Genomic DNA, 24,750 nt, shown 5'->3' with positions numbered 1-24,750 from the left:
CATTCATCTTCCTCCCCATATTCTTCAAACATTAACTGAAATGTAATAACTATGTCGGCATGTCAGAGAATCATATGCTATGCGTACGCTTTCCATTGATGGGTATCAAAAATACTAGGACAGCTGAAGTGAAAACATTAAGAAGCATCAGTGGAACCACATGAGAACCTGCAGGCTATCACTGTATTTAAACATTATCTCTTAATTCTACACTAATCTGAGCAAGTGAGATGCATCCTATGTCTACAGAGTCCAGAAAGACATGGTTGATTAAAACATCTAATCAAATATATGTGACATTAATAGAAATATAATTATATGAAGGAAAATCCATTTTAGTGTATTTGAGGAAATATATCCCACACTTCTCATTCTCTATTTCAGTTTGGTTATTACATGCTGAGTTGCGAAATTCCACAGTAAGGGCATCAAGAATTTAGTACTGATTGTTATTTACTCAGTGCAATCGGAAGACATCAGAATCCATACACTTCTTTGTCTACGAACTTTAAAAGCTTTTGACATATCTCTGGAGAACCTCTTCCAGCAGTTGAATGCTTAAAGCATTTTTTTTTTAACAGATATGGAGACAGGCTCAGAACAGCCCCATTGCTGAACCTTGGCATGCCTCAAACTAAGAGTAGCCAGTGAAAGTTTTTTTTGACTCCTAGTGTAGGTTTCCAAGAAGGGCTGTAATGAGACTCTGGTCAGTAGCCAAATACACATTCCTACTCACTACTCTAACGGGACAGAGATAAAATAGAAGGAAGGTGAGAAGGCTCATGTACTGATATAATGACAGTCTAATAGGAAAAACAAAAGCTGTGTGCATTGGTTAAGCAGAAAGAGGAATTCATTCACAGCTTCTCATCAGCAGGCAGATGTCCAGATGCTTCCCAGAAAGCAGGGCCACAGCATGCATAACAGTTGGCTAGGAAAACACCATGGATGTCTCTCTCTTTTTCAACCTTTCCTTTATCTTTTCTGTTGCTGTATATGAGGTGGTATGGTATGGAATATCCCTTTGGCAAGTTTGTGTCAGCTCCTGCCTGTGTCCGCTCCCAGCCTCTTGTCCACACCCGATCTACTGGCTATTGCAGGGATTGGGAAGTGGGGAATCATAGAATAAAAGAATCATTAAGGTTGGAAAAGACACCTACAATCATCTAGTCCAACTGTCCACCTACCACCATTATTTCCCTCTAAACCATGTCCCTAACTACCACATATAAGATTTTTAAGTGGTTACTGCTCTCCAGGTTCACAACTCAGTACGCCATGGGTATCTGTTGGCCCAATTCTCAAATTTACTGAAAACACCCTAAATGGAGGGCTGTCATTCTTTTTGTCAAATTCTGAAAAGTATTGCTTTTAAACATCCACAGTATTCAGCAGTTTCAGATTACAAAGTGATGAGAGTTTTCACAATAACAGTTGTTATATTATTATTAAAATAAAATAAAATTACCTGAGGTGGAAGCAGTGGTAATCTTATATATGCAAGCAGCATACTTAGGTCACTGCATCGCCTCTGCATATCATACTTCACCCACATCATTAAGGCGTGGAAAATGGTCTCTTCATCAGGAACATTCACATCATCACTAGCAAGAAGTTTATGGAGTTCTTCAGCTGGTAGAAGTAAAAATTCTTGATTTCTTATAACCTCCATTATATTCTCCTGAGAAGAGGAAAGTATTACAGATTTAGTAATACTGGAAGAAAATAAAAGCAGTTGTTAAAGCTAATAAATCCACAGGATTAATCAATAGCCAACTTTCTTACAGATCATAAGAAAAAAACACAGATTATTATACTTAAACAGCTATATGTGTAATTCATATGTGAATATATTAAAAAATGAAAGGAAGATTGTAAGGTAAAGTTGTAATAAAAAATGTCAGAATTTGGTTAGACAGAAAGGCTAGAGCAGGTCTATACATTTTAATTTTTTATGAACTTAGTTGTAATTGAGCATATATATTTTAAATCCTTACATGCACAAGCTCTAGATTTTTCACTATGATATATTTTTTAAATAAGTTGGTTTCTGTGGAGAAATTGTGAGTGTGTTCTCATATTCTTTTCTTGTAAGAAGATGGTGAAGCAGGGATAGACTGGATTTTTTCCTCTTGAAAAAATCTGACTGATATAAAATACAGAATGTGGAAAGTGTTGGAGGGAAAACTGAGTTACAAGATCTGATAGATAAAATACAGTTTGGATTTTCATAATGATATTATGGATGGACTTAGTGAAAATAAGTGGAGGAGCAGCAAAGGAATGACAAAACATCAGTCAAGGATTAAAGGGGAAGAACTTCAAAATTGAGGGAAGTGGATAATTTCACTGCTACATCCACTGAATTCAAATATTAGCATATCAAAATTCAAATCAGTGCTTTCTACATTTCCTTGTTTGGGTTTGGGCCAGGGGAAAGACTGATTGGTCATTAGGAACGTAACTAGAACATAGTAATTTTGAGACAATATACCTGATACCCAGAAAAAAGAGCCAAGACTTAAAACATCAGACTCCGAACCTAGTAGGTCACATTTAGTCTTTTTTTTCCCCTATGATACAGAGAAATTATTATTTTAATTCTTCAGCATATTTTGAAAGTTTCTGCTTAAATAAATGCATTAAAAACTAATTATATACTACGTTGTATACCTATAAGATAGTAGAGATAAGTAATTACGATGGAGCTGAATATTGTCTTCAGTGCATTGGAAACATTGGAATATTGCAGTTTATGCCAGGTGGTGTCACGTCCCGCCCATAAGAGGAGGGAAGGGTTGACCAGAAGTCAGAAAGTGTTTTTCATTGGTTCTTTTACAGGTGAGTCCCACAGATGCTCATATGGGAACAGAAAAAAACATCATATGTAAGTTTGTCAGGACCTATTTTTTGAATAGCTTAAGTAAATGCCAAAAGATACCAAAAACATATATTTTTATGGCCTTTGTTTTTCATCCATTGACTCCCAACAACATGTGTTTAAATTGTGTGCCTAGGATCTTGCACGATAGCCTAGAAGTGTAAGGGAAATAGTTTGCAGGCACTTACCCACAAGTTGGCTTAATTCATTTTAATTAAAAAGCCATAAAACTCAGAAAATTTCATTGCGCTTCTCAATAAAATGATTTATAAAGTAAAGTTTAATTAAGGCTGGTTAAACCGACATTAAATCCCATTATGAAGAAAATATAACTCAACATGTTACTAGGAAGCAACAGGAAACTTTGCAATAGCATATTAATCCGAAGACCTAATATTATTGAAATGCATTATGATGGTAGAATACATTTTATGAACTCCCAGAACTTAATTAATTTTGAATAACATTCAGAGCAGGGATTCTGAAACATTTTATTATCATTTTCATTAAGATTTCTTATAATTTTAAATTGTGTATTCATTTGGAGATACACTTAAGAAGAACTTATTCCAGCCTCTGTACTGATATAGCATTGACTGAAAGCAACATCCAACAGTTTCCAGACAAAACATGAGCTTGCTAAGCCCAAATCTTTTCTTCTAAACATTTGAATTTCCAGTAGTTTCATGTGAGTCATGGCTAAATATATTATAAACTGTTGCTTTTAAAATTTTTAATTAACTTTAACAGCTGTATATGTGTGTATACATATATGCATTTATATGGTATATTTATAAATATTTTACATATATAAAACAGAAGTTTTTTGATCTTCAGAGTTAAAAAAAAAACAACATAAATAGTTTATTATATGTTTTCATTAAAGAAAAAGAGATCTGCCTCTCTTCTAAAATAAAATTCACCTTCATGTTTTCACCTTAGGGAGCAGGATACAAAAGACATCTGTGATCCACTGGTTAACATTTTCAGGATAAGTGAAATTACTTTGTTTTAATTCTCCAAGAATTAGTGTTAAAGATAGTCACTGAACTACTCAGTCTTGCTCTAGTGAAATGTTTTTAGGAATGCTCTGTGAGTAATGGTTCTCACCATTTAAGCATGTCCAAGGTTATATGACAGCAGTGTATGAGATTTCAGAATCTATAACTTTTGACTCCGATACTAAAGGAACTTTGTAGATCTGATCATCAGTGTCTTGTAAGTCTCATAAGATTAACTGGGATGTGACTAATGCTTCTCCTGCATGGGTTATTCACTTAGCCTTTCACTTAAGCAAGAATTATAATGTTTTAATTAAGTACTGAATTTGTTTTAAATTAGAAAAGGTAACTTATAGTAGTAGATAGTATGAAAGTCTCTGAACCCACTCAAAGAAAGCTATGTCTCATTTGGTTGACCTTCCACTTTCTTAAAATGATCATGCACAACTATTGCTGTAGGGCCAAAGCATTTCCAAGGCAGAGCTGTTTCATTTTTAAATCTTTACAACAGCGTAGAGAATTAGAATTAAATGACCATGAAGTGTTAGCTGAGTAAAATCATGCATCTATACTTGAAGGTAGATAAGTAAGCACCTGTGTATCTAACAGATTATGTATCATAGGAACACAAATGCTCCAAGGAAATTAAACTAATACCAAACAGAATTTAATAAAAATAAATTCTATTACTTATATCCTTATAGTGATGTTATTTATACAAATGAATTTTACTTTTTTAATCAAGACTTAAACCGATCATTATTTCACATGAAATCATATTTTCAAAAGTTAGCTCTTTTTGATGCATATGTCATTCATTTAACTAATCAGTGTGTGTAGTTTTAAGAAATTCCTATATCATTTGACCCACTTGATCTTGATGGTCAAAAAAAAGTCATGTGCTAGTTAGAATCTGGTACAACATCAGAGTTCATGGGGCAGGAAAATGCTTAGCAAGACTTTTTGTTTTAGATGAATTTCATAAGTTTTATATTTGGTTAATTTGATATTGTGATCTTTCCAATATGTAAATGAAAAATGCTTAACATAGGTGCCCATGCACTAGTCTTTCAGTTAAGTATTAAGTAGCCAGTGTCAGTGAGTGTTTTAAACCATACTACATTCAGTAGGCTCTCTTACCAGCTGCATCAGGAAGTTATCTTCCATACACTCTAGAAGCATGTATGGAGCATCTGTATTGCTCACTATGACTACAGGCATAGAAAAGTAAAATGAAGGACAACAAGCCTTACAAGTAGCCAATCTGATTAAAATAAATCTGGAAATCATAAAATAAAATATTCTTTGCTTTTAAAGGATGAAGCTCTTGAACAGACTTCTCGTGGGGCAGGCAGGGAACATGTCTATTACAGCCAGCATAAGAATACAGGATGCAAAAGGGATCACATGATATAGTTTCTTATTATTATCTTCGTATCCTTCTCAGTTTTAACTCAGTTACCCTTCTGTTGAACCTAATAACATTTGTTTCACTGAAGATTGCTTCCTTATAAAGGCATTATTTCAAAGACATCTGGAGATGGATAATTTGCCACTTCTGCAGTAGCTTTCAAAAGTAATCATCCTCGACATTAAAATGTGGGTCTAATTTCCCATTTGAACTCGTCTGCCTTCCACTCAAACATACTCATTCTTATTATGAACTTTTCTCTGATTAAGGAGCCCATTAGCACAAAAACTACAAAGAAAAAAAAATAACACTAAATAATCTCTTGGGTCTTTAATAGCTCTAAGGATTTGAGTGCTTCTGGCCTTATTTTTACAAGTCATTCACAATACTGTATCCTATAATACACCATCAAAATGTTCAGGAGTCAAAGAAGATACTTAATCCTTAATATTGAGGTTTTTTTTGTGGTAGCACCTACAAATTCACTAGCAATCTCATAATCATTCACTGACCTAGCCTAACCCTACTTAGCCTGTGAAATGTGATGGAATAAAGCACAGAGCAAAGGCTGCATGAATATGCAGTCATATCAGTTAAGTTAAAGCTTCTAGATTCATAAATGGTTAATAAATACTGTAATTAAGATAATGCTCTGAATGAATTGAAACCTCAGCCAAAGCATTAAAATGTATTTTTTCTCTTATTTCTGTACTTCAAACTTGAATTAAAAATAAGTAGTCATTAACATAAAAATGCCTTTAATGAACCATGGAGAAATGAATTATCATAGAGGAAAAACGTATTATTCTCTTACTCTCTACACGATAAAGATTTGCAAAAATTATGTGTTTTTCTGTCTTCATTAGCTATCTCAAAGCATAAGCGTTCTGTGTCAGATGTCCTATGTCCTGTTGCTGAAGAATGCTTCAGTTACAGTTTTCTTTGAGGAGTGATTTTTTTTTAAGTGCTTTTATGTTAATATTTCACATTTAGTAGTAATTTTAACTGAAACCAAATACTAAACAAACAAACAAAAAAAAAACCCCACCCCCGAAACATCACACAGAATAAATATGAAAACTTATACATTTTTCATTAATTTATAGAAAATATTAATACTGAAAAAAGTACGTATCTTCCAAAAGCATTCTTGAAAACAAGTAGCTCATTATAGGTAAAATATAAAGTTCTGGAAATGCCTGAATTATTTGCCTGAATGGTTCTCTCAGATTTTTTCTTTTCCTTTGTCAGTTGCTAACCTTTCTTGTCATGAAAATCCAACATTTCTGAAAGCTTTAATTAGTATGAAAGAAGAGGGTATATTCCAAATTCAAAAAATACTGGAGCACAAAAAGAATTTTGAGGGAGAAGCACCTTTCTATGTAAAGGTGTTTTCCAAAGACTTCTCCATAAGCAAGTCTGGAGAAAGTCAAAAGGTAATTGCTTTCTGGTAGCACTTCCAGCCTTCAAACACATTGTGAAAACCAGGTTAACTCTAAGACAGAATGTTATGGTACAAAGCTAATTAAAAAAGCTATACAGGCCCATCTCCCTTCTGTATTCCACATTGTTTCAGAAAATAAAATAATTCATATAAAGATGCCTGATCACCAACAGTGGTGATCTCCATATCTTTTCCAATAATATAATGATATATATTACAGTGTAAAATAACCATTGTATTTACATTGAGTAGTTTGTCAAGATGCAGAGCTTCTGAAAATTTGTCACATCAATTTGCTCTTTTTGATTGAACGCTTAAAAAGCTGATAAGTGAATGCTGAAAATACATTAACTTACTGTATGAATCCCAAAGGACAAATTTCATTCTGAACTGAAATTATAAAATATTTGTCATGCTGCACATTATATTGATTCTACTGACAGATACTCTTGCTTTATTGGTGCTTACTTAATTAACCAATTTGGAAGGAACAGACATTGTGTTTCACTTTCTCCAAGATTCTTCATATTACAATGAAAAAATCTCACGCACTCTGCTATAGTGTGCAGCAATTTCTTATTGTCAGTTCTTTATTTGGAAAGCAGAGCTAATCATTCTATACTTTTTAAAATTCACTATTTAAAAAACATCTCCAATTTTTAAAGAATGATCTGAATCTGTCTCCAAACTCAACTTCCCAAGCTATGTTGCTATAAAACCATTGGTAGCAACAAGGCTAATTGTGGAATCTTCTCTGTGCATCACAGATTTTGTAAAGTTGCGATTTTAAGGATTTCCCATTCAAAATTTATTTTTATAAGACCTTGTGGACAGTTCTTCAGTTTATTTAGCAGAACTTTAAATCTATGTAGGTTTTGTCACCACAGAATCCTTTGCAGTCCGTTACACAATTAAACACTTATTTAGGGTAGTATTTCTTTTTGATTGCTTTTTAATCTATTGCTCAAATATTTTTGATGAAGCTTAATCATCGAATTGAAGGGAGTAGTATCTCATTCTCCCTTTCCATGCCATTTATGTCTTATGTGTCTATTACAGTCTCTCCAACAGTCATATCTACATAACTGCCAAAACCAAAAAGAACAATAAAACAAACGTGTTTAAATGGGAATATGGGGCTTCCTTCTTATCTTCATCTATTTTCTATTATTATCCTTAGCTACATCTAAATAGTGCCCTGGCAATGCCCTTGTAATGCTTTTCCAGGATCATTTTACTTAAGGTGATTCAGGAAAGCAAACACTTCATATGCTTCTTTCCCATGAAGAAGAAATCTAAGCCACAGGATACAGTTTTGAGTAGGATAGAAGAAGATTTAGACTTCAGAGTATGTAGCACATAAACAATCACTGATGCTTTTTTACTACTGCTTTCCAGTTTTCATGTATTCATGAAATTAGATGACCAGAGCTACAAGCAATATTAAAGGTGCAAACAAACTATGCATGGAATCTAACAGTGCAATTTGACTTTTCTATTTTGTCCTCTATTTCTTTCCTAACAATCCCAGCAATTCACTTCTTTTTAACCACCCTAACTGGTCAGCTAACATTCTCATAGCCAATAACTGATCTCACTGAACAAAAGTTGTAGTTTTTTTTTCCTACCTGACAAGAGACAGTTACTCAAGACTTTCTCATTAAATGTATATGGATTGTTCCTCTACCTGCAGTAATTTTAACTTATATTTAATTTTACTTAGCATTATATGCTAAGCATCCTAAGATTCTTTTGCAAAATCTTAAGAGTCAGTTTGTGGTTTTTACTACTCTCAGTAAGTATATACTGTCTATAAAGTAATTTTATGTCATTATCAAATCCTTTTCCATATGATTAATGACAATGCTTAATTGAATAATTCTTAACATACTTTTCTTGTAGTCTTTATTGGTAATTTTTTACACAGTAACATCTGCATCTTCATTCTCATCCTTTGTTTCATAATTGTTAATCAGATATTTTCTAAGAAGATTCTTTTTTTAGGACTCTTTTTTTACGACTTGACAGTATCTGATTTATCAAAGGACTTTTGAGAAAGTGAATAGACAATAGAAAAATTGCTCACATAGTTCATAGACTTGAGAAAGATGTTTTGCTTAGCAAAATTGCAGTTTTCTCCATGTTTTTAATCTATTTTTCTTCCCACTCTCCCTTATTATGGTTTAACCAAATTATCTTTTACAGATCTCAAGCTAATTGGTTTCTTTCTCCTTGTAAGAATTTTCTTTCTTTTTTCTCTTTGCTGTTTTTTTTTTTAAATCAATTTTCATTTTTTTTTTCACTTACCATACAATTCAGATGTTAGGTTAAATAACAATGGCAGCAATAGATATCATTCTAGTCTCTATTCCATTGTACAGGGACATTCAGAATCAAACTGAATAAAAGTGAAAAAAATCAAACTGAAAAAACTGAAAAAAATCACAACTAAAAAGGAAGACGTTTTTGTCAATTTTATGATAAATTATTAATCTGTAATACAGCTCAGCAGGTCCTGATGATTATAGCAGACTAAGAACTTTATGAAGTAAGATTATTTTAAAGATGTTTTCCAAATGTAATTGAACTATGAAAACTGGACTTTCCTCCAGTAATTTTTTTCATTAATCTATGCTGATATGTTTGAAATTTGTAATAAGAAATACATCAGACCTTAAAATTCAGTCTGCAAAATACTTTCTGTGGAAGCAGACTTTTGTGAGAAAGTCATGACAATTAACAAAGTTATTTCTGAATAACTTAATATCTTTAAAAAAAAGATTGCACTCAGTTAAATCTTAACATAAAGTTTTACGAATTCCTAGGAATTTCAAAAATTCTCAAATTTTGTTTAATCTTGATCAAAGCAAAAGCAACCATCTGTATGAATTTTGACAAGTTTTACAGCTGAATTATACTGGCTTAAAGAAACATAGTTGGATACCTCTAAAAGATTGATCCTCAGAGATCAGAGGTGTTTAGTATTATTTTGAATGCTTTTTCCATGAATCAATACACGAATAGTCTTTAAAATCAAAATGTTCAGTGTGATTCAGATTCAGATTCGGTTTTGGATACAGTCTTGTCAGAGGTCCAATTCACAAAATAAGTAACTGTTTCATAACAGTTGCTGATTTCTTCAGTTTTGACAGCTTTTACTTATGCAGAAAGAAAAGATGTACAAGATGTTACCTTCTAAATATATATTTTAATTTGTGTGCGCTACTACTTATTAACTCCACAGTTTGACCATCCCAGAACTGCACTACAGAACTGCAGTAATTCAATAAAAATCACAGTTATACTGTTGAGAGTTTTGGCTTTTGAAGCAGGACATAAAAAAATACAAGTTCTCTTACTTCTCTAATATAAATTTACCAGCAGAATGTACTTAGTTTACAGTCAGCTACTATTTCTTCATAACTTACAATAATTACTGTATTTCTTTGAAACTAATTTAATTAAATTGACATTAATAATATTTAATTATTATGGATACTATTGATTAAATTGTATCTTTTATAAGATAAGTGCCTGAAGATTGGAGGATAGCCAATGTCACTCCAGTCTTCAAACAGAGCAAGAAGGAGGACCTGGGAAACTACAGGCCAGTCAGCCTCACCTCTATCCCTGGAAAGGTGATGGAACAACTTGTTCTGGATGCCATCTCCAACCAATTGGAAGAGAAGAAAGTTATCAGGAGACAACATGGATTCACCAAGGGGAAATCAGGCTTGACCAACCTGATAGCCTTCTGTGATGTCATCACTGGCGGGGTAGATGGGAGGAGAGCAGTGTGGAATCTTGCACCTGGGCAGGAATAACCACATGCATCAGTACAGGTTAGGGGATGACCTGCTGGAGAGGAGCTCTATGGAGAAGGACCTGGGGGTCTCGGTGGACAACAGGCTGGCCATAAGCCAGCAGCACACACTTGTGGCCAAGAAGGCCAATGTTATCTTGGGGTGCATTAAAAAAAGCATGGCCAGCAGGTCAAGGGAGGTGATCCTCCCCCTCTACTCTGCCTTGGTGAGGGCACATTTTGACTGTTGTGTTCAGTTCTGGGCTTCTCAGTTCAAAAAAGACAGGGTTCCTAGAAGGAGTCCAGTAGAGCGCCACAAAGATGATTAAGGGCCTGAAGCATCTCCTGTATGAAGAAAGGCTGAGTAATCTGAGTCTGTTCAGCCTGGGGAAATGAAGACTGAGGGGGGATCTGATCAATGTTTATAAATATCTGAAGGGAGGTGAGAGGCAAATGGATGAGGCTAGGCTCTTCTCGGTGGTGTGCTGCGAAACGACAAGGAGTAATGGCCTGAAACCTGAACACGGGCAATTCCGTACTGACATGCAGAAGAACTTCTATACAGAAAGGGTGATGGAGCACTGTAACAGGTTGCCCAGAAAGGCTGTAGAGTCTTCTTCTATGGAGATCTTCAAGACCCATCTGGACACCTACCTGTGTGACCAATTGTAGGTACCTGCTCTTGAGGTCCCTGTCAAGCCCTGCAATTTTGTGATTCGGTGATTCTATGATAATGGAAGATTGGATAGCAAGACAATGCATGTATATAGATACACATGCACTGATGTATGTCTATATGTATGTACATACAGATATGCATATACATTCATATCAACCCACACTAAAGACATCCCACTGCAGGGTTTTGAATACAATCTGTATCATAACACTTATCTCATGAGTAGACAACAACAATAAAAAAAATCACTACTGAAGGAATAAATTCTACTGAAAATTGAAAATCAGAGAATGTCAGATAGAATCACAGCTGATTATTTTGTGGGTATTTTCCCTTGATTGGACAGTGATGAAATGCAATTAGCTTAGAATTAATGATTGTAAAATAGAAATATAATATAATTTTTGGTAGAAAGAGGGAGATGGTCACTGGATGCTACCCAGTCCAACCCCTGATCAAGGCTCATTTCAAATGTAGGTCAGGGCCTTGTTGAATCTAGCTTTGAGTATTTCCAAGAACAGAGATTGCTGTAAGAAACCTGCTGCAATGATTACCACTACCACTGTGAATAAATGTTGTTCAATTGGAAAATTCATTCCTGCAACTTCGACTGTTACCCAGTATCCTCTCATTGTGCACCTTCAAGAAGAGACTGATTTTTATCTTTTCTACAATCCCTTCAAAAAGGTAGCTCAAAATATTGTTTGGGTCCCCCTTGGCTATCTTTTATCCATGTTTCCCCATACATGTTATACACTTCCTGCTTCAACTGAGTAAGCATAGTTCAGTTTCCTCCTGTTGGAATGAATTGCCACCAGCTAGAAGATATATTCCAGTTACAGCATCGTGAGTCCTAGGCAGCGGGAAATAATTGTTTATTTAAACATACTGCCTAATACAACTAAATATACTGTTGGTCTTCATACAGATGCAGCACAAAATTTCATCAGAGGAAAAATTCTGAATAGCTTCAGTGGTCAGCCTGCACAGTTAAAAAGTGATAATGCTGACTAAAGCTACATTTCATTCGAGTTGTCTGTAGACATATAAATGAACATGTGTGCGTGCTGAAAGGGATTAATTCCATGCAAGATGAAGACATTACAATTATTAATTTATTTATACCATACCCATTACAGTATTTGCCTTATTTTTGCTTTTGTTCTATTTCAGTAATACTAACAGTATCACTATACTATCTTTCAGCTTTTCTCCTATCCATGTGAAAACAGCTATCTTGAAAACAAAACTTGAATTTGCAACTTTTAAATATAGCAGCAAAAATAAGAGTAAGAAAAATTTTCTTACTCTTTTCAGAAAAATTTTTCTGAGTGTTTAATTTTTTTATCTGTTGGCTTTTTTTTCCTCATAACTTCAATCTTTGCATTCATACAAGAAAAGAAACACCTCAGATTTTAAAAGAAAAACCTGAATGTAATAGGTTCTGATACATAATGGTCCAGATATGCCTTAGTCTCACAAGTGATAAGGAGTGCCTGCAGTTCTATTAATATATCTAGTTCCAGGATCGTTTATGAACATGGTCCTATCTTGCCATACTCTCCCAGAAAGAGTAAAAGATATTCCCTGTAAATGAATTTTTGTACATCAGTGTATACGAACACAAGTTCTTATGCCAGAATTAAGTCTGTGAAACTTTCTGCATTTATGAAGATCAATTTATATTATCAGAATTAGAAAATATACCAGAATCAACAGGACCTCAATTTAATGTAATTAAATGGATGAAAAACCTTTTCACTGTTAATATGTCTTTACAGTAGTCTTTTTATAAAAGACTGTATTTTGTAACAGACTAATTTCTTGAGCAGCCTTGTCTAGACAACTCATTGTAAGTACAAAGACAACAGAATTCTACTGCAGGATGTAATAAAATCAGATACCACAAGCACTGAAGGGAACATCTCAGAGAAGGCTCAGAAAGATAAGCTCAATTTCATTCACATTTTCATTTTTACCTTTACAAAAATACATAGAGTTACACAATTAACTAAATAACGGGTGAATTGAAATAAAATGACAAAAAACTCTCTCTTCTCACCACCAAAATGGTACTAATTTCTTGCATGTATTAGTTAAATGAACTTATAATACTCTTTCCCATTGTAGGCATCTCTGATCCTAGCGTGTTAGAAGCCACTTAGATACAATTTGCATAATTATTAAGTAGATTGCATTGTCATACCAAGGAAACAAGACTTAGTAATAAAAGAAACATTCAAAGCTGTACAGTTTTCAGACTTATTGTATCCTATGTATTGGCCAATAGTTGTATTTATTTAGAATATAATCTATAAAGTCTTATAAAGGAAAAGGACATTTTTTGTTCTAAGCAAAATGAATATACTATACCAACCTTAATTTTTATTTAATATTATTTGGCCTATTGGGAATCACATTTATCCAAACAACACTTTCTGAACCTAATAAAATAATAGAAACAAAATAAATCATTTATCTAATGACTTTTCTGTCGTTCAGTATAGCATTCAGGCATGTATGAGTCACCAATTTTTAGTTATCTTCAGACTTTACCTCAGAGATTATTTATATTACCTCTACTTTACAGATCAGAAAAAGAAACAGAATTTAAGGTAAGAAAAGGCTACTACTTTCAAAAATAATCGCGTTTCAATTGTTTAAACATTGCTTAAGGCACTATGAACATTTCAAATATAACAAAATAAAGCTCTTAGATTTCCCACATAATGGCTTCTCTTCCAAAGTCTCAAGCACAGTCAAGATAAAGCAAGAAATATTATTAATTATCAAGAATGAGATTTGCTACACAATTTTTTCTCTATTTTGTGTGTTTAAAGAAAAAAAAGAGACCCCATAGAAAATACAATGCAATTAAACATTGAATCATAGTGCATCTGTGCAAGGATTCCAAATTAAGGCTGAACATGCAGCTTTGATACTAGCATCTGAATACTTGTTTCTGTAAGATTGTACTTTTGAAGATATTGTTTCACATATAACTGTTTTGTTTTTTTCTGAAAAGAAAAAGAAGCAATAAAAAATTCCCTCTATTTTTCTTAGAAATATGTGAATTGTTTTTTATTGAGATTTTTTTATGGAAGGAGAAAAACATGAAAGGAATAAGAAAAAGAGCATGAGACAGATAGATGGCTTGGGATATTTTATGATTAGTTGAATGTTCTAAAAATTTAGTATGTGAGAATGGAAACAACGAGATTAATATGGGGTAATTTTAATGAAAAATGGAAATCAGTGAGTGAGAACTTTCAATTTATTTTTTAAACATAAAAAAAATCATATTTAATCCCCAACTACCAACTGCTGTCCTGAAATTGAAGATGAAGACAAATGGGATTTAAATGACCACTGGAGAAGCTTCTGGTTCTCTGCTGATGACATAGGAAGTTTAGCTATCAAGCTTAGACTAAGCAGCTAATATCACTATGACTAAGTTATGCAAGATAGCCAGCATTCTGAATTTTATAAGGTGCATATGAAGAGTGTAGTGTACGAATTCATGAGATGCCTAATATTTTACTGGAAGAAAGTTGTTAATTACTGACAATTATTTTTAAAATGAAAACTGAAAATTAGATGTGGGCTGCATGGATATCTTTTATATTAATTCATTTATAAAAATATGTTAGAAGAAGCAGTAAATGCTGTTGATTTCATGTTATATCATTTTATGCAGTGGTTTTCAGCTCCAGATATACTATTCTAAAGCCCTTAATAAAAGACAAACAGTCACAAAATAGAATAACCATTGTTTGTCTCAGCTTAATAATAAGCTAGATTTGCCATCTGTATTCTGCTGAGCTAAGTAGTCACAAGGCTACATAAAATATGGAGGAATCTCACACATTCATGGTACTGAAATATGAACCATCAGGTCTTCAAAAGAATGGTTAGCTAAGAAAGGATACAGAATCAACTGAGCAATAAATTAAGTCCCATAAATCTTTCCCTTCGTAAACTCACCAAAATCAACTAACATCCTGTTGACTGAACTGCATCATACACCTGTGCTGCAACAAATTCTACATATCTACTGTGAGAAAAATGTCTTTTATTCATTATCCCCAAGTTTCAGGGGACTGCATGCTTCCTAATAAACTGAGGAATCTTCTGTTCTCTCTGGTACTACGGGTTCCTTGTTTGGCAAAACCTTTCTAATGTTATTCTAAACTCAAAAAATATTTCCTTTCCTGAACTGCCTGTTAATGAGAATTTGGCTTCTCTCTCATTCAATTCCACTTTACTTGGTATTCAGTATTCAAGATGAACAAACAGGAGTCTCCTTTTCTCCTGTGTCTTTATAATAGAAAATAACATATACCAACAGTAATAAGGAAATAAATAGATTAACATGTCATGGATATTTAGAATTAAAGCCAAGTCATTAATTAATCATTTAGATTAATGATCATTAATCTAACTTCTTATATATCAAATGCATTCTGCACACCCAGCTCACCAATTACCCAGGTAACGAGAATAATTTCTGCTTTGCCTACATTTTACTAAAATGCATTCATTCAGTCCTGAGATTACAATATCTAGAGATGAAGAATTCACTATTTCCTCTACAGCTATTCCAGTCTGTTCCAGCATTTAAGCACTTTTCCTGATAGAGAAATGAACCTTAATTTCACTCTGTTTAAACTGAATTGGCTCTTGCTAAGGTTAAACAGCTATTTAGTTCACAGTAGTTTCCCCCAGTGGACATACACTGTAATCAAGTATATTGCCTTCTCTTATTTTTAATATGCTGAAATAGCCCAAGCACTCTCAGACATTCATTGCAAATCATATTATCTTTTCTTGAAATCCAGCGTCTCTTTTCTTCATGCTCCCCAAATATCAAGTTCTATTTAAAAGCGGTAACATGAGAACTGCACCAAGTATTCCAAAATCCACTGGCACATCCAGAGATAAGCTATTTTTTACCATAGCACCATACTGTGGCAGAAGGCAGTTCTTCATCTATTCTTGCATAGATTTTCGGCAGCTACAATGTCCAGACAACACATATCACATTTTACTGAAGTGCAAGTGTATAGGTTTCTTCTACTTTCTTTTTTTTTCTAAGAAATCTCAATAATCTCATTGAAATAAAAGATGTTGGATAAGTCTGACATGATCTTATTTGGTAAATTTTCTGCGTAAATAGGACATGTTCTGTACATACACATGTAGATATGTATACAAGTATACACATGTATCTAAATATATATACATACACATATATGTATATGCACTCAAAGACACTCATACACATGTATCACTTGCATTTATTTTGAACTCTGAGTTTTATCTTGGTCTAGTTTAAACCTAAGTACCAGAACCCTACGGTAAACTCATGGGTTGAAATAAAGCCAGTTTACTAGGTAAAGCAAAAGCCACACACATGAGAAAAGCAAATCAAGGAATTCATTCAGTACTTCCTATTGTCAGGCAGGTGTTCAGCCACTTCCAGGAAAGCAGGGCTCATGACACATAACAACTTATTGGGAAGACAAACACCATCACTCCAAACACTCCCCCTTCCTCCTTCTTTCCCCTAGCTTTTTTTTTTTTTTTTCCTGAGCCATTATGTCACATGGTATGGGATATCCCTTTGGCCAGTTTGGGTCAGCTGTCCCCTTCCAGCTCCTCATACACCCTCAGCTTGTTCACTGACACAGTAGCATGAGAAGCAGAAAAGTCCCCAGCTTTGTGTAAGCACTGCTCTTCAACAACTGTAAATATTGTTATCACCACTATTTTCATAAAAAATCCAAAACATGGCATCATATGAGCCTCCACAAAGAAAACTAACTCTATCCCTGTCAAAATCATGACATACCTTCATCTTCACTGTGATGATTTTCTTTTCAAGAAGTTCAGTTTTCACTGTTGCACATCCTGCCTTGGTCCATATGTTCAAAACTGATATAATTATTCAAAGGAATTAGAGGTTTCTTTTATGTTTCATAACAGATACGTAATTATTGTTAATCTCTATGACTATTTCAATGCAAGCAGCACTGTGATTTTTCCTAGATTAAACAATTAAAATTGTCTTTTTTTATTTTTAATCCGTTAGGAAACAGCGTAACTCTGCACTTGTCGCTTCCTATTTTTTCTCTGTATTTACTTCTTAATTTTTCTGAACTGATTGTTTTTTCCACATTACTTGTATACATGCATACTCACAGCAAATTTCTAAGTTGATTTTCTGGGCTTGTTTTTGAGGCAGTCAGAACCCTTCTCTCCAAGCCACTTTTAATATTTCTGGGAATAAAAAATCTAGGTAGAATCATAGAAACACAGAATCATAGAATTAGCTAGGTTGGAAAAGACCTACAAGATCATCCAGTCCAACCATCCACCTACCACCAATAATCCCACTAAACCTTGTCTCTCAACACTATATCTAAATGTTTCTTGAACACCTCCAGGGACGGTGACTCAACCACCTCTCTGGGCAGCCCATTCCAGCGCCTGACCACTCTTTCAGAAAAGTAGTATTTCCTGATGTCCAGCCTAAATGTCCTCTGGAGCAACTTGAGGCCATTCCCCCTTGTCCTGTCACTAGTTACAAGAGAGAAGAGGCCGACCCCCAGCTCACTACAACCTCCCTTCAGGTAGTTATAGAGAGCAATAAGGTCTCCCCTGAGCCTTCTCTTCTACAGACTGAACAATCTCAGCTCCCTCAGCCGCTCCTCATAAGGCCTGTGCTCCAGACCCCTCACCAGCCTCGTCACCCTCCTCTGAACATGCTCCAGGGCCTCAGTGTCTTTCTTGCAGTGAGTGGCCCAAAACTGGACACAGTACTTGAGGTGGGGTCTCACCAGGGCTGAGTACAGAGGGACAATTAACTCCCTACTCCTACTGGCAACACTATTTCTGATACAAGCCAGGATGCCATTGGCCTTCTTGGCCACCTGGGCACGCTGCTGGCTCATTTTTAGCCAAGCCTCAAACAATACCCCCAGGTCCGTTTCCTCTACACAGTCTTCCAGTCACTCTGCCCCAAGCCTGTAGTGTTACCTGGGGTTGTTGTGGCCAAAGTGCAGGACCCGGCACTTGGTCTTGTTGAACCTCATCCCATTGGCTTCAGCCCAGAGATCCAGCCTGTCCAGATCTCTCTGTAGGGCCTTGCTACCCCCAGGCAGATCGACACTTCCTGCCAGCTTGGTGTCGTCTGCAAACTTACTGAGGGTGCTCTCAATGCCCTCATCCAGGTCATCAATAAAGATATTGAAAAGGACAGGCCCCAGCACCGACCCCTGGGGAACACCACTCGTGACCAGTCGCCAGCTGGATTTAACTCCATTCACCACCACTCTCTGGGTCTGACCCTCCAGCCAGCTCCTTACCCAGCAAAGAGTGTACCTGTCCAAGCCACAGGCTGCCAGTTTCTCCAGGAGAATACCATGGGAGACAGTGTCAAAGGCTTTGCTGAAGTCTAGGTAGACCACATCAACAGTAGTAGATAGTAGTAGTAGTAACAGTAGTAGGTAGTTTTATATCTGTGTTTATTTTATATCTTTGGTTTGAAGATCTAAATCTCCTCAGTATCTTAGTCTTTAAGCTGTTTAGTCCAGTAGACTAGCATACTATAATAACATTTTTCCCTTTTGCTATCACAAATGAAATCATTCATATTTATCTATCCTTCATTTTAAATACAGTTTGTCTATGATCACAAGAATCAATTCTGTCTTCAGCTACCAGTGTTTCAACAATGCTCTCACATTTCATAGTCATGAATTCTTTTCAGTTTAGCAACTACTTAGTGGTAAGTTGCTACATCCAGAAATGACTATCTCTGTTTTTATTAGCAATACTTATTTCTCATATTTCATGAATTTGTGAAGTTCAGATCTTCTATAATGACAGTTCCTAGTAATAACTTTCACTTACACAACTTTACATAAAACTGTATCCATTTACAAATCTAGTCCTGATAGTGACTAAGAGGCACTTATCTCAATTTTAGTATTCTATTTTCCGTTTATCAGAACATGCTTTATCTGTGTTATCCCTTATTATTTCCCTACCATTCAAGCCATTTACTACTTGTATTTCTCTCTTCTTTCCTGTAATAAACTCATATCCTTTCATAACTGTAAATGATGTCCATAATAATCATATTGCTGTTATCTGTATAAAATCTAGTTTCCCACATGAAATAATACGATATTTTAGTTAGACGTGTAAAAATCAGTATATAACTAATTACATAGCCTACATTTTGAGTCTCTCTTCCCTGTGTTCCAGCTTTCTTTGTCTTGGCTCTTCTTACATACAGTTCCATTTCACATTCAGACTCTTCTTTCTTCAGCCCTATGCTCCAGGGTGTATAACTTACTGTTAATAAAAAAGAATTAGTTTGCTAGTGCTAGGTTTAAAAATTAATCCAGACAGTTCTCCATGGTTGCTGTTTTTCATGATTAATTATTGCCCTAACAATGTTGTACCATCCACAGACTTTATCAGCAGTGTTTTTAATTTTCTTCCAAATTACAAATGATGAAAACTGACTAGAAACAAAACCAATATACCATACTACCACACAGTAATTAGGTGGACCATCTTTCAAGGAATTTAGGTCTTTACTGACCTTAGAAACACTTATCATAGAATCGCAGAATCAGAGAATGGCTTGGGTTGGAAGGGTTATCAAGTTCCAATCCCCCTGATGCAGGCAGGGCCACGGACTTTCAGATCTGGTACTAGACCAGGTTGCCCAGGGCCCCATCTAAACTGGTCTTGAGCACCTCCAGGGATGGAGCATCCACAACCTCTCTGGGCAGCCTGTTCTAGTACCTCACCACTCTCTCTGTAAAGAATTTCCCCCTGACATCCAACCTAAAGCTTCCCTCCTTGAGCTTAAAACTATTCCCCCTTGTCCTATCACTGTCTACCTGTGTAAGAAGTTGACTCCCCTCCTGATTATAATCTGCTCTTAAATACTGGAAGGCCACAAGGAGGTCTCCTCGCAGCCTTCTCTTCTCCAGGCAGAACAAGCCCAGCTCCCTCAGCCTGTCTTTATACGGGAGGTGCTCCAGTCCTCTGGTCATCAGATCAATTAAAAATATCATGGACAGGAATCATTAATGAATGGGAACTGGTTAAACCAGGCAAGAACAGATAGAAACTTTATGATGGGAAAAGACAGTGAGAAATAGTAATTTAGGATTAAAGGTAAACATAACTTCTGTTATCCTTAATTGAACTGTGACATCAACCTGAGACAGGCTTTCATCAAACATTAAACAATGGCAGGAGTATTTCAATTGGCTTTCACGTTACTGGAGTTAGACTATTCAGTTGATTAGAACTGTGTTGTTTTGTTGTTGCTTTGTTTTAACTCTTTGTATGGTAGGGTATAACAACATTGCACATATGCAGATACACCAGGTGTACTCTGAGAATCAGTATCAAGATATAATAAACACATGTAACCACTATCAAGATAAATAACACAGGAAAAATGCTTACTAAAATCTTCTTAGTAAAGTCATCAGTTTAGACTCTATTCTGTTTTGTTAAGTGATAATCTAAGTATGTTCATATTGTTAATAACCCACCAGAGGGAGTTCTCTGAATAAAATAAAACAGAAATACTGACAGCAAACAGAAACATTTTGAATAAGGACTTACGTATGCAACTAAACTTAAACTTTCATGCTAAAATTTTTAGTCAAGAGTTTAGTAACTAAAGATTCAATCAGAAGTTGATATTTCTGGTGTTCCAAAACACTGACAAAGGGGAGAATGAAATACAGATATTTGTTCCTAAACCTAGTCTTTTGTGGAATGAGTATTTTGAGTAATAACTGAAGTAAATAATTTAACTATAAGAGACAATTGCCAGTCTTTTATCACAGACACTGAAGTAGAATATCCTCATGAGTTTCAGTTCTAGCATCATCAGTGTTGAGTGGCAGATTTCCCAAATATTTTCATCCCACAGAAAAGCCCCAAGAAATATCCACACAATTTTTTACATCTTGCTCTCAGTAATGTTTCCCTTATGGATGACACTCAAGCTATACTAATATAAGTTCAACACTGTAAAATGCTAGCTATATAGGTTAACACTAAGTATGGTGCTAATATGATGCTGTTTTGAACAAATAATTCTAGGAGTTGCAAATGAAGATAATACATATGAGGAGTATACAATACACAAAAAGATATAAACAGTCTTAACAGGGTGATTCTAGAAGGGCACATGCTAGATTGACAGCTGGTATAAAACAGCATAACTCCAATGACTTTAATGAAGTTATGTCAAGTTAAATAAGATGGGTTTTTTTTGCTATTCTAGTCAGTTTTTAGTAGTTGATGTAATAATGATCTCAAAGTCAAGAAAGGCTATTTCCTTTTAAGAAGTAACAGATCCTTCTTTGGAAGAATGTTTCAATTTCTGTAGTAATTCAGAAGCAGTCATACTTAAACAATCTTTTCAAAATAAAAATGCAATCACTCAAATAAAGAGTTTTTTTTTTTCCTCTTTCCTTCCTTTTTCCTTTTTTTTTTTTTTTTTTTGGTTCCCTAGGCTGCTGAATGTTCTGTAGTCTCTCCTAGAAAATATTTTTACTTGCTCTACCTAGGGGACAAAAAACTGTCCATAACTGACAGCATTTAGCCATTCCCTTGAGAAATATTAACCCTTGTAAACAGAAATAGATATTCCTTTTATTCAATTTCAGCATGGGTCATATTTTCAGAAAAGAAGGACTATTTTATGTGATGATGTTAACTAGTTTCTCAGGTACATTTAGAAATAACAAACTTCTTGGTGATTACAGTCATAGTAGAATTGGACAATTTTCATAAAAAGAGACACATATATATGTTAATAGTAGAAGAAAAAAGATTTGGATCCTTCCTATTTCATGGGATTTGGTCAAATAATTTTAATTATTTATATTCTGGTTTTATCTTCACTAATTTGGTGATAAAAATAGCAACTTGTACTTAGATGAATTCATCGGGGTTTTTACTATTTAAGTTGTAATTTACTAGCAAGGCCGCAAGGTAATAGAACACAACTAGAATAGGATACCCAGCAATTCAACATCTGCTTATAATGCTATTTATTTTTAACTGCACAATTTGCAAGAAGTAATGAAGATCACTATTTGCCAAGAAAAACTCCAAACAAACCATCATCTGTACTGAGGGATATTTTAAAAACCCCACTGAATTCATTCAGAGTCCCTGAGAAATTGATGGAGGCAACAAGAATATACCATAAGAAGAATAAAATAATAGGAAGTAATGAATGAGCAGGGTAAATGAAGAATGAAACTAAAATATTGTCATTTCTAGTAATCGCTGCTGATTTTTTTTCTTTGAGTTATCTTCCTGCTCAGCTTTGTTTTAAAGCTTTCAGTTGCACATTCTCTGTATAACAAAATTTTGAAATGACAGAGGTAAAACACCTGTACAGGATCTATGTAAACAGAGTAAAGAGAGGAAAACAGAAAGGAGGGAAGGGAAGAAGGGAAGCAGGTGAGAAGGAGGGAGGGCAGGAAGGTAGGCAAGCAGGAAGAAGGGAAAAATAGAGGGAAGGACAGAAAGGGAAGAAAGGGATGGAGACAGAAAGGGAGAGAGGAAAAGTGAAAGAAGTGCCTTATATTGTAAAAGAGATGGAGAGGCAAAATGAAACTATGTAGTTCATTACATATAGTTACAACACTTGGTCTATCCTTCACATGTATGCGGATCATATTTTACATGTTGATCTTACTCTTTTTGTATACAGATAGTATTTCTTTTTCAGAAGAGGTAGCATGAAGAAAGCAGTTCCAAAGCAGTTGATAAGCTTCTTAAGAAAGATGAAATCACAAGTTTCTGATTTTTAAGTAAAGGATTTTGGAGTATTTTGAAAGAATCCTTTTTACACTGCCTGCCTTGCTGAAGGCATCACCTGTTACAAAGTCTTTAACAACGTTAAATCTAAATGAACTCTAAAAAATTAACGGTTTTAAAACATAGTATATTGCCATCAGAAAAAAAAAAAAAAGGAAAAAAGAAAAAGGACTTATTTCTGATAAAGAATGTCAAAGAATATTTCCAGTCAAAATAAGACACTCTGGCAAGAAAAAAAGTATGAGGGAACAGTTGTTGAGGGGAGGGCGGTGGGAGAAAGAGCACCAGACGCAGTGATTTTGCAAAGTTCAATTTAATAACTGAAGCAAAGCTATGGATAAGCTGTGTTAGGAAAAACTTCACACTCCTACACATACACACCCACATACAGTTACAGTTACTGAGGCTGGCCCCAACTGTGAGTTGGCATAGTTAAGCCGGGGAGAAATGCAACACTTGCTCCAGCGCAATGATAAATGCCTGCTCAACAATATCCTCCTCACCCTGCCCTTCTGGCCCCAATATCTTTTACTGGAGAGGTGCCACACAGGCCACCAGTCAAATCATTCATGAACCACCTTTGCAGCAATTTCAATTTTTTTTTTCTCTCACTTACTGTCCCATAGCCTGTACCAAGCCTTATCACACTGCCTTTGTTTGCACCATATTGCCAGCCGTGGCTCATTATATTCAGTTGCTCACCCCTGATCAAGGCAAGGTCGTGATGCTCCCATGACAACACTTCAAACTCTGAAAGATTGCAATACCACAAGAAATGTTCCAAATGTGAATAAAATAAAACATTTAATGAACCAGAATTCATAGCAGTTCTAAGGCTTAGGCTGGAGTGGCATGCCAATGAGATTGAAAGACCCAAATATATCTATTGATCGTGAACTTTTTTAATATAGGTTGAAGAAATGAAAACATGCACAAATCTGTTTCTCTGGCACCATGAGAAATATTTGAAGATGATGTGTTGCCTTCTTTTTCCCCAGTATCTCCTTATTATAATTCTCCAATACCTGTCTCTATTGTATTGAAAGGCACCTGTACAATGCCAGAATACTGTGAAGTATTAGTTTCTGAAACTGCTTAAGAGTGTGCTAACCTTTACTCTAAATTATTATTATTTTTTACCAGTACTGAATGCATCACAGAGATACATTTGAGAATATATTCTCTGTATTCTTGTATGACTGCACCTTCTTCTCATCTTAGTCAACAGAGAAATGAGCTGTAGGTCCTGCATTATACTAAAAACATTACTGCCAGGAAACAATAGAATGAATACTCCAACGCCCTCTATTCTTCACTATTATTAGACAAAAATTAACCACCAGATATGAGGAGTGGCATCTCAGTAATTCAGGATGTCTTCTAGATTTTGAAAAACAAAACAATCCAGAAACAATCTTATCCTGACTGACCAAAGCATACTATTCAGTACTTAACAGGTAATCATAGAATGAGAGTCATAGAATGGCTTGTGTTGGAAGGGACCTTAAAGATCATGAGTTCCAACCTCCCTGCCATTGACAAGGACACCTCCCACTTGATAAGACTGCTCAGGGCCCATCCATCCAGGCCTTCCATGCCTCTGGGGATGGGGCATCCACAATTTCTCTGGGCAAGCTGTTCCAGCACAGGTAATT

At 35.1% G+C, this 24,750-nt stretch overlaps 1 protein-coding gene across 2 annotated transcripts in view; it reads right to left on the bottom strand.

The window, feature by feature from the left end:
• KLHL1 (kelch like family member 1) overlaps positions 1 to 24,750 on the bottom strand; it is a 204,962-nt gene that overhangs the window by 74,379 nt on the left and 105,833 nt on the right. For both annotated transcript variants that reach the window (XM_021417641.1, XM_021417643.1), the window contains exon 5: positions 1,469 to 1,681. In XM_021417641.1, the coding sequence (XP_021273316.1) occupies positions 1,469 to 1,681 (213 nt within the window). The remainder of the gene's footprint in view (positions 1 to 1,468; positions 1,682 to 24,750) is intronic.

The sequence above is a fragment of the Numida meleagris genome, chromosome 1, assembly GCF_002078875.1.
Source record: "Numida meleagris isolate 19003 breed g44 Domestic line chromosome 1, NumMel1.0, whole genome shotgun sequence".
NCBI lineage: Eukaryota > Metazoa > Chordata > Aves > Galliformes > Numididae > Numida > Numida meleagris.
Note: the sequence above shows the minus strand (reverse complement) of the source record. Positions and strands in the feature narration are given on the sequence as shown.